Source organism: Aquarana catesbeiana, linkage group LG08, assembly GCF_042186555.1.
Source record: "Aquarana catesbeiana isolate 2022-GZ linkage group LG08, ASM4218655v1, whole genome shotgun sequence".
In the NCBI taxonomy this organism is placed as follows: Eukaryota; Metazoa; Chordata; class Amphibia; order Anura; family Ranidae; genus Aquarana; species Aquarana catesbeiana.
The window spans coordinates 144,825,457-144,837,186 of NC_133331.1; the positions used below are offsets into that span (position 1 = coordinate 144,825,457).

The 11,730-nt window shown below is 41.1% G+C and overlaps 1 protein-coding gene across 4 annotated transcripts in view; it reads right to left on the reverse strand.

Moving 5' to 3' along the window:
- Positions 1-239: 239 nt before the first annotated feature.
- The window catches only part of WASHC2C (WASH complex subunit 2C), a 123,186-nt gene continuing 111,695 nt past the window's right edge, over positions 240-11,730 (reverse strand). For all 4 annotated transcript variants that reach the window (XM_073596530.1, XM_073596529.1, XM_073596528.1 and 1 more), the window contains 2 exons: positions 11,005-11,185; positions 240-7,152 (listed from right to left, as the gene is read on the reverse strand). In XM_073596530.1, the coding sequence (XP_073452631.1) occupies positions 7,013-7,152; positions 11,005-11,185 (321 nt within the window). In that variant the 3' untranslated portion in view covers positions 240-7,012. The remainder of the gene's footprint in view (positions 7,153-11,004; positions 11,186-11,730) is intronic.

Genomic DNA, 11,730 nt, shown 5'->3' on the forward strand with positions numbered 1-11,730 from the left:
TGTGTACACGGCCTTAGGCTTTCATCGATTTGTACAGGCTTTCTGTCCGTGGCTGATTGGAAACATTTCACCGTACCCTCCACAACAACTATACGCTGTCTTGGGTGGTGTATGGTCCCAATCGGCTGTGTGCATGAGCCCAAATTTGTATAGGTGTTCTTTCATCTTCCTCTCTAGACCAACTATATGAATTCTTTATTTTTTTTTGTACAAAACATTCTGCAGATGTTACAAACAAATGCTACACCAAGCAAGAACATTTTATTTAATAATTTTTTAACACCCAGTTAGAATGACTTTGTATTAATATCATTTACAGTATAGATTGTAGATTTTATTTTTAAAAAATGGATAAAGATGAAAACATATTACGTCAAAGTCTTTTGTAAACCATATACGTTGCCGTTCTGAGTGGAGAATTCCCAAGTGCAAAAATGGTGGCTGATGCATTTTCTAGTACAGCTTGGGAAAGGAGGTTGAGGCTTCTTAACAGTGTTCGTTGAAGTAGAACTATAGGGCAAAACTTTTTTTTTCTTCATTTTGGAAAGAGTAAGGCTGCATTCACACCTCAGTGTTTTCGGCTCAAAAAACGCCTGATAAACATCCAATAAGCAAAATCCCATTCAATTAAATGGCCCCTGTTCATCTGAGCATTCTGTAGCCTGAGGCAAAACGCCTGAAGCTCAAAAAAGTACATGAGCTTCTTTTTGGGCAGACTACAGGCATTTTTCTGCTTTTTACATTGGTGACCTTTTGACCTGTGCAACATCGCGGTAAAAACGCACAACTTTCAACCTGAAAACGAAACGCTCAGGTGTGAATGCAGCCTAGGGGAGGGTCATATAACCAGTCAGTTTTTTGCCATGTGTCCAATTGGGGAGATTTCCCTTCACTTCCTGTCCCATCGGCAAAACAGCTCAATGCTGCCTCTGCAGTCACAGCTGACACTCGGATATGTTTCCATCTGATCTTTTCACCACAGGCATACCCGATTTAAGAATTTGCTCCAAAAGCATATAGCAACAGCCCTGAAGAAGGGGAGGGGGGTTTGTTTCCCCAAAATGAGTTGGCTTGATTTCATTTGTTGCTACCCTAAATAAAGTTATGGAAATTGCATGGAAATGCCAGTAGTATCACCACGCATTTTCTTGATGAATGACATTATATGGCTGTACAGTGTGCTTTTAATTTACATTTTTTTTTTTTAAATAAAATTTTTTATCCAATTTTTATACAAATAATTTCTCTGTGTATTTATGTGTCCATGCAACTGAAAAGTCCCATATCCCCCCCCCCCCCCCCCCCATTTGCCTCTAACCCTAAATAAAGTGTATTTTCAAACCCACATTTACTGGACACTCCTTTACTTTCACTCTCTATGTTTGCATACGGAATCAACCATAAGGTCATTAGCCTGAGGCCCCGACAGAGCCCCCCACCTCCTTTCAAGCCAGGCACTAGTTTGGAAGGAAATTCTCCCTACCCGCCCACATCTTCACCCGCTTACACACACTGACTGATCAAGTCAGTCCAGCGCGATCTCCACCCTCCAAGAGCAACCATAGTCAAAACAGGAAGGGTGAGAAATCTCTGCAAATTAAGGGAACCCCTTGGGGACCCCCAGGTCACCAGAACTAGTGCTCCATTGCAAGATTTCCCCTCTATTACTTTTCTGGGGACAACCCAAAATGTGGTATTTTCTTTTACTTTCAGTGATAATGGTAAACAGGACAAATAGAGAGGGTGAAGCTCCCTAACGGAGGCACAGATAGCAATAAACCTGACAAGTGTTCTAATACCTCTACACTCTATCCAAAACTAAAAAATAAGTTTTGCCTTTAGTTATACTTTAACGCGCAACTCCACTTTTGTTGAGGGAAAAAAAACCATTCCCCTCTGGGTGATCTATATACATTGCAAGGATAACAAACTTTGTTGCAGATTCCTACCTTTTGTTATTCTGAAGAAATCCCTGTGTGTTTCTCTGTGCCTCTGTTCTGAGTCTAATTGGAGTGTTTTCATAATTAACTGTCAGGTGTGGAGCTGAAGGGCACCAATGAGGAAATCTGCTGGGCCTGCATCCCTTTTGATGGGTTCCTATTGAAAGTATCTCTCAAAAAATGACATTTTTGTTACAATGGATGCCTGAAATCTGATTTGTATCTTAGGCAGACTTCTGGGAAAATTGGTGGGCCAATCACACAAGCAGGAAGATGTTTCTCGGGAGTGGTCAGTACACACTGTGTACAGAAAACTCTAGGTAGCCATATTACAATATATTCTCAGAAAATTACATTGACTGCAGATTGAAAAGGAAAGGTCATTTTTAATAACATTCAATTACAATATGATTAGTGTCGCAATTATATGCGCTATATTGTTTTTTTTCTTTATTTGCCATTCCCCCCACGAAAGTGGAGTTACTCTTTAAGGCTTTGCAAAGTTGATATTTGAAACAACCTGTCATGATAGAAATGTGCAAGCTGCCACTACTGATTGATAGTTGTCACCCTGCTCCTTTATCCACTTCATAGTTCCCTTTTGTACCACATCGTACATGCTTGTTTTTGTTCAGTAAAAAGTGGTAAAGCAAACGTAATGACAACCCAAGAGTCTGCACACCTACTTAAGCAGGTCAACAATAGCAACTTTAATGCTTCTAACTTGGCAAACTCTCACTAAAGGAAACATGTAAGATATTGGGGAAGTAGGGCATGGGTGATACCAAAGGAGGCATGATACAAGGGATAGGGATGGTATGAAGCTGCCCCTTAAAAATTGTATTAAGCTGCAGAACGGATAATGCATTCTAATTACCGATGTATACAAAAAATATTTCAGGCAATCTCTCTTATAAAATATGTTTACTTGTTGTTAAAGCCATCCATGTTTTATACATGCAGGGCAAAAGCAGCAGGTATGCTTTAATAGCAACCCTCCGGCAGCTCATACTTCCCTTTCCTTCACTCCCATGCTGCTCCATTCAGTGAGCAAAACACCAGTGCTACTGGTTAAGGCATAACGCTCCTCCTCCTCTCATGTGATAGTGCATTGTGATTAGCATAGCACCATCACATGGGGTTAAGAGAGTCCATAGCCCTGTGTAAAAATCCAATACAGCAACTCAAAGCCTACTAAGGGCTTTTTTTCTATCAACTTAATACAGCAGTGTGGGAAGAAAGAGGAGTATGTGCTGCTGGGAGGGGAATTCAAGTGACCCTGCTTGCTTTGCAACACATAGGTTCACTTTAGCACTAAAGAACTCAGAGCAAACAGCTAAACACACAGATGTAATATAAAAGGGAGCCGTTTTACCTGCCAAATTTGTACTCCTGTTTATCCAGTCCTCAGATTTACACAGCTCTATCACATAGAACAGCCTTGTCTGACAGGGAAGGAGACAATTTTTTTCTCTGCTGCAGTTAAGCAACACTTACAGGTCTTGCCTCTCCCCTACCAATGACCGAACAGTGAATGGAGAAGCAGCAGATTGATGAGCTTGTGCCTCTGTTACTTTGTTTCTCCCATCAATATGTTCCTTGTTATCACATGTGCATGGCAGCACTACCGATTAGCTTCTTGTGCTGCTTCTATCTCCCAGGTTCAAGGAGCGCAAGAGCCTGCAGTCAGATTCAGGTACACTGGTTGCATACACTGGTTGCATTTATAAAATACATTTAATGATGTATTATTGAAAACGGAGCTGCATTAAGTTTGTGTCTTTTATAGCTTCCAGACTTCAGCTTTGAACCAGTCTGTGTGAAATCAATATGGCTCCGATCTTACCATTTGGAAAATCGGTCTGACATGGGAGGAGTTGGATATTAAAACAATGTATTCCTCAAAAATAACATTCTCCGCTCTGTATTTAATCAACACAGTTCTTTTCTCACAAATCAAAAAAAAAAAAGATACCTTTAGACATGACCTAGATTTCGAAAATTAGTATGGCCACCAGTTAAGGTCTCTTTCACATGGGCAGCTGGGGGGGTGGGGGGTGGGGGGGGTGTTGAAAAAAAAAAAAAGGCAGACAAGCGGCAGCTTTACTCCTCCCAGCCACCCATCTTAAGCCAGGTACACACTACAGTTTGTAAAGAAAAAAAACCTGACAACTCCGGTCGGAGACACCGTACTAATCATGCAGGATTAGTTCAGCATTCTCCCCTGCTGAGCTGAACGGGAGTCAATCGGCTGCTAGTTTTCCAGCATGCATGGCCGGTTTCTGTCAGATAGATCGACATACAGATGGGCAGAATGCCGGACGATATTTTTTTTGTACTCGCAAACGTCAACACATCATCCCGAGTCAACAGACTACACCACCTGTCAAAGTCAGCCATTCAAGTCAATGGGGCTTTGCCACAATCATGAGCTAAAAGCTTGGCTCACGAAAACAAAACAAAAAAGCATGTAAATTGCCTAAACATCACCCTCTGATCAGTTATACACATGTGCAGATCATTTCTTAATCTGAAATCATGGGAAACCGTAAAACGAACAACAATGCACTGTTAAAATTATATCCATGTCATAATATATGCTATAAAAAAAAATCTTAATTTTAAGGTTCTTCTTTAAAGAGAACATGTACAGAAAGGCATACAGAATCTCCCATTGCTACCTCCTTTCTGCAAACGCTAACATCTATGCAGCATCTGACTTCCATCGTTTGACCTGCTGACCCAGAACTAGCCCACAGAATAGAAAAAGTCAGACTTCCTGATCTGTACTGCTTGTCTCTGGTCATTGAATCAAAATACTAAAGTCAACTTTGCGTCTGACTGTGAAAGCCCCCAGACCAGAATGGCAGCTAGGCAAATACATTTTTCAGAACGATATGTGAGCAATGTCAGCCTCCTGGGTTTAGTTTAAAGCCAACGTCTAGCCTTACCTTCAGTCTTGCACAGATGTCCAGGCTCCTTTCTTGTACTGAAATTGCTTACTATGCATACTGTGAACTTCTCACAGTGGTCATAATAGTTGCATACATTTAGATACAGCCTGCCTAATATCCTGGCTGGAGGACATCCACCCTCATTTCCTCCTCTTCTTCTCCAGCCTGACTGTCCGTGACCCACCACTTTTATTTATTAGATTTCAGTTCTCTAAATCATGCAGGCTCAGCATCACATGTGGGCATTATCTAGGGCAGCCTGCAAACATATACAGCCTGTTTAGGAACTCCAACCCTTCTATGCTGATATCCATCCATCAATGCATATAGATATTTGCATAATTCCTCACAATAACAAGTCCACTGCTTTCATCAGGGCTGATGACTCTTTAGAGCAGTGGTCTCCAAACTGCAGAACGGGGGCTAGATAGGCCCTTTGCCTTTATCCAGCCCTTGGGGCACTATGCCATACACTGACACCAATGGTGGGGCACCATTTCTTCCACAGACACCAATGATGGGGTACCATTTCTCCCACAGACACCAATGATGGGGTACCATTTCTCCCACAGACACCAATGATGGGGTACCATTTCTCCCACAGACATCAATGATGGGGTACCATTTCTCCCACAGACATCAATGATGGGGTACCATTTCTCCCACAGACATCAATGATGGGGTACCATTTCTCCCACAGACACCAATGATGGGGTACCATTTCTCCCGCAGACACCAATGATGGGGTACCATTTCTCCCGCAGACACCAATGTTGGGGTACCATTTCTCCCACAGACACCAATGGTAGGACACCATTCCTCCCATAAACACGAACAATGGGGGCATAATTCTTGACACTAACACCATCCACTCTCACCAACGATGGGGTACTGTTCCTCTGAATCCAACGGTGGGGCACTTTTCCTCCCACTGATGGCAAGGATGGGGTACTATTCCTCCTGCTAACGGCAAGGATGGGGTAATATGCCTCCGGCTGACGCCAATGATGGGGCACCATTCCTTCCACGGACACCATCGATGGGGCGCTATTCCTCCCACTTACACCAACAATGGGCACTATAATCCTCCCACTTACACCAACAATGGGGCACTATTCCTTTCACTGACACCAATGATGAGGCACTATTCCTCCCACTGACACCCACGATGGGGCACTATTCCTCCCACTGACACCCACGATGGGGCACTATTCCTCCCACTAAAGATGTGGTATTGTTTACTCCCACTGACACCAGGACATTTTCTACCATCACTGGTAACTGTGTGGGGCCCTGCCCTAAAGTCTGAATGACAGTAAACTGGACGCTTGTTTAGAAAGATTGGAGACCCCTGCTTTAGAGGAACACAACGGGGGTGATGATGTTTTCAGGAAGCCATGTACAGCACCCTACCAGTCCTTCCCAACAGCCACAATCTGTCTTCAGGGAAAAAGAGACCCAATGACGACTTCACTGGGTCTAAAATTTGGCATGCAAGGAAAACAGATTTTATCTAATGGTTTTCAGAGCACGTTGATGAGGAGGGTAAGAAGGTATCGGGGTAAGCAAAATATAAGCAGATTAAACTTCAGCATAAATGATCTAATGTAACCAATTCTTTTCAAATGTCAATGTTTTCCAGTTTCCATCTTTATCCTTAAAACAAAAAAAAATCCATATTTTTATAGATATCATTTCAAAGCAATTTACAAACAAGAGAACAAAAATGCTGTTGTGCTGTGACAGAAACAAGTAAATTGCGCTCAGAGGTATAAAATCCAACCGGGTCACAATTAGAATAAAATGTATTCTGCTAAAGTATCAGTGCAACTAAAGTAAAGTAACCTGTACAGAGTACATGGGTAGTGGAATGTCTCAAAGAAGAGAGGTTTCTGTACCAGCCAGTCCTGCAGTATCCTATCATTAAGGAACCCTTGTCATAGTTTTAACAAGGCATGAACGTTTGGCACAGACATATAAGTGCTTCAAAAGAGCTAGAACAGTTACTTTGTTCTGCTTCAACTTGTAAGTACAATAGTGACTACTGTTATTATGTATTGTATGTTCAGCCTTAACATGAGACTGAGCAAACAGCCTCTCTGCAAGGGTTGCTTTACTTCATTTACCAAGAACATTTAATGGATCATCAAACATGGAGGAAACTTTAGTGTCCTGCTTTGTTTCCGATGTTGGAGGGGTGGACTTGGCTTTTGGTTTGCTCTTCTTCGTGCTGGAGGCTGAGGTTGAAAATATATCATCTGCATGAGAAGAAATATAGAATGAATAACTTGTGTTGTTAGACAACAGTAAAAAGGTAGGGATTTCTTTTTATAGATCCTCCTATGAATTTTATATAGCTTTGCAGCTAAAATCAAAAGATCATTATCTACAAGGATGGGTCCTGAGCAGATGAAACAATATACATATAGGTAAGATTCTGCTTCACAGATTATTTGAATTCAGAATTGACAACTAGCTGCAGGCAGTGGACCGCTGTACCCTCATACTGGATCTCCAGCACCAGATAACTCATGGTAATAATACAACCTAAATGACAATCTGTGGGGATGTCTATTAGGACAGTGCCTATATACAGAGTATCTGTCAGGATAAACAGTTAACAGCCTTAAAACAGTAACTCCACATTTGTTGAGAAAAACAGAATAAAAATTCCCCTCTGGGTGATCTATTTACATTGCAGGGATTTTAACCACTTCAGCCCCGGACCAGTGCGTTTTTTTTGCGATTCGGCACTGTGTCACTTTAACTGACAATTGCATGGTTGTGCGACGTGGCTCCCAAACAAAATTGACGTCCTTTTTTCCCCCCACAAATAGAGCTTTCTTTTGGTGGTATTTGATCACCTCTGCGGTTTTTTATTTTTTGCGTTATAAACAAGAAAAGAGCGACAATTTTGAAAAAAAAATGCATTTTTTTTTACTATACTATCCCCAAAAAATATATAAAAAAAACCCTTTTTTTCCCTCAGTTTAGGCCGGTACGTATTCTTCTACATATTTTTGGTTAAAAAAAAAAAAAAAAAATCGCAATAGGCGTTGATTGGTTTGCGCAAAAGTTATAGCGTCTACAAAATAGGGGATAGTTTTATGGCATTTTTATTTTTATTTTTATTTTTTTTTTTTACTAGTAATGGCGGCGATCTGTGATTTTTATCGTGACTGCGACATTATGGCGGACAGATCGGACACTTTTGGCGCTATTTTGGGGCCATTCACATTTATACAGCGATCAGTGCGATTCAAAATGCACCGATTACTGTGTAAATGTGACTGGCAGTGAAGGGGTTAACAAGTAGGGGGCACTGCAGGGGTTAAGTGTGTCCTAGGGATGTGTTCTAATTGTAGGGGGGATGGGCTATGTGTGATACGACACTGATCACTGCACCCGATCACAGGGAGCTGTGATCAGTGTCCTGTCACTAGGAAGAATGGGGAAATGCTTGTTTACATCAGCATTACCCCGTACTTCCTCTCCGTGAGACAATCGTGGGTATCTCTGCAGACATCGAGTCCGCGGGACCAGCGGTCACACTCACGGAGCTCGCGGCAGGCGCACGCGCGCCCACAATGCCGCACCTTAAAGGGCAACGTACAGGTACGTTAATATGCCTGTACGTGCCCTTCTGCCGACGCATATTGCCGTGAGCCGGTCAGCAAGGGGTTAACAAACTTTGGTGCAGATTCCTACCTTTTGTTCTTCTAAAGGAATAGGGGGATGCCGCAACCATTGTTTGATCGTTGGATTCTATCCTATGCTGTTTTTATCTGGAAATTCTTGTAAGTACAATTATTTATTCTACCAATAAACCAGTGAAGTTTATACTGCACTATGGAAGCGCTTTTTGTTTTCTATCTTTGAGTTCCCCTGGAGTAGTGTGACTGAGGAGACTCTATAAGGTTTAAGGGAGACCTAATTCCCCGTGTCCTGCTGACCCCCTATAACACAGTGGTCATTTATAGCTGGTAAGCGATTTGTATTTACTCCCATCGCGTGTGGAGCAGGATTCTCTCTGGTTCTAATATCATCACCCTCTCTTCACTTGTCTTTTGTGCCTATCACACGGGCCACGGACCTTTCTACTTCTAGGGCATATACGGACAATATTTTTTTGCATGTTTCTGGGTAGTGTGTTTGTGTTTTAATAATTTTATAAGATCATGTGACTGGATTTTTATCATCCTTTCGTGCTGCACGGTTTGTATATTTTATTTGTTTGCAGTCTGTATCTTGGCTTTTGAGTGCTGGCAGCTAAGGTTAACCCTTTGTTTTTCTCTCTAGAGCGGGGTTTTTTCCTTTTATATTTGTATTCTAAAGGAATGGCTGTTTGTCTGTGTCCATGTGCTAAGTGAATCTGTATGGAAGTGGTTTTATAATTATCAATCAGCTGCTGCACCTCCATGAGGAAAGTAGTAGCAGGGTCTGCATTGCTTTAGATGTGATTTCCCTTTGAGCGCATCTCACCAAAAATTTTATTTTTGTTGCAGGGGGAGGGGGTCTGTATACCATCTGTGTACAGCATGGCTCCAGGTAGCCATATTGCATTTTATTCTACAGAAAATTACTGAGCTTAAACTCAATTTTTAATAACATTCAATTACAACATGACTTGTGTCGATAGATATATATATATATACACACATACACACACACACACATATATATATATATATATATATATATATATATATATATATATATATATATATTTATATATTTTTTTTTTTGCCATTTTTATTCCAATGAAAGTGGAATTACCCTTTAACAGGTGTTAAGTAAGCTTCTATAGATGCAGAAGCTTTCAAAAACCCTAGTGAAGCTTGCACCTAGCTTGTTGTAAAGATACAGACAGCACTCAGAATAAGATCTCAATTCACTGAAGCTGAAGGGTGATTTAAAGCGGACCTTCAGTCATTTTTTTCATCTTTCCATCTATTAAATCTTCTGCCTTCGTTTTAACTTTGGATAAGAAAACATTTTTTTCTGCCAGTAAATACCTTATACAGCCCACTTCCTGTTTCTTGTCTGGTCATTAGCCCAGGCTTATGACATGCACAGCGCTCTCTTTTTGTGAGTTTCTGCCAGGAAGGGAGGGGGGTGAGTCATAAGAGGGCCAATGAGAGCTGCAGGGCTGCAAAGCTGGAGGTGTGCCTCTGTAAATCCAGGAAGTGAACAGGCAGCCGCTTCAGCTGCCCACAGTTACAATGGTTGCAGCCAGACTCAGTGGAGGGAGATTTCTGCAGCATATTTGGCAAGTACAGAATGGAAAAGATGTTTTTATTACAAATTATGTGAGCAGACTGCAGTTCCCCTTTAAGGGCTTCTCGAAGCTTGCTGAAAGCTTTGTAAACTGCTTTTTGTACGCGTTGCATTACAGATCAGCTTTACCTGCTAAAGTCTGTGTAAGCATTGCCTATGAGGGAAATTGAACAGAAAAAGCTGTCATAAAACAACTTGAATATAAAGGGGAGATAAAAAGGGGCACCTTGGCAGATCCTTCGAAGAACAAATCAGAGTCACAGAGGAGAAAAAAAAAAAAAAAAAAAAAGAGAAAAACAGCAAAATACAGAAAAAACAAAAGCTGGGAAAGGGGAGACCAAAGAGACACAAAATTAATGCAAATGACTATAATTTTTTTAACTAACTTTTTCTAGCAATACAAGAGATATACGTTAAGCAGAGTTGGATTATGCACAAGGCAACCTAGGCAGAAGCCTAAGGCCCGGTAGATGTCCAGGGGGCCCAGCCACAAGCTGCAGTACATTGGTGGGGATAGTGCAGTTGGTCAGAGCTGTGCATCTGCCTGTCCCTTCACAGAGAAGGATAGGCTTGGAGGCAATGGGTGTTGGGGTGCTTCATGTCAGTGCAGACAATGCAAATAGGATGGCTTTTCTGTGCCTTTTTGCAATCCCCATCTCCTTCAAATGGATGGAGAGGCCAATGCTGTTACCTTGCCGAGAACCCCACTCTGCCTGATGTTAACTACAGTGGACAATTCTCACCTAATGTCCAACTCCTGTCAGTACATTCTGAGCCTGGCACTTGCCCTGGGTTTCCTTTCTAACATAGCCAACATCCCAAGCTATACATACCCATATCATCATCAAATATGGACTTGGCCTCCACTTTCTTTTTTGATTTCTTCTCCTTAGGTTTATGTGTGAGATCAGCAAAAATATCTGAATTATCATCAAACAGATTTGCTTCAGATGCCGTTTTCTTCTCTTTTGGCTTCTTCACTGGCTTAATGGCTTCTGCTGCAAATATGTCATCCTTAAAAATATTAAAAGGAAAGGATAGATATAATAAATATTAGGGAAGTTCTAATAAAAATATTTTAGCTGCTATATTTTAACCCCTTGTCTACCAAGGTATGTTTATAAAAGTCCTGGGGCTAAAACAAGCTCATGGCCGTTGCTGCCAAAACGTTTTGCCTTTATAACCACTTTAATGGTTAACTCTGAACCAAAAACCTGTAAAGGTTTTTTAAAGCATAGCCTATGGACAATTTTGTGTACCATCATTTTTCATGTTTTTACAGGAATGCGCAATTTTAAGGCTTGAGATGCTTGGCATCTATTTATTTGGGACAACCCCCTCTTATATTTTATCTATAAAATGGGTTTAAAATTGTGTTTGTTGGTTATTTTAGAGTATTTTTTTCTGAGAACAGCATTTGACAAAAAACTGTGCAAATAAGGTGAAATAGAAAAAAATGCCACTTTGACCAGATTATTCTACAGGGACTTTGCTATCAGAACATATATATATATTTTTTAGGGGGTTTTAAGTAATATTCAAGCAAAAAAATGCTGCTT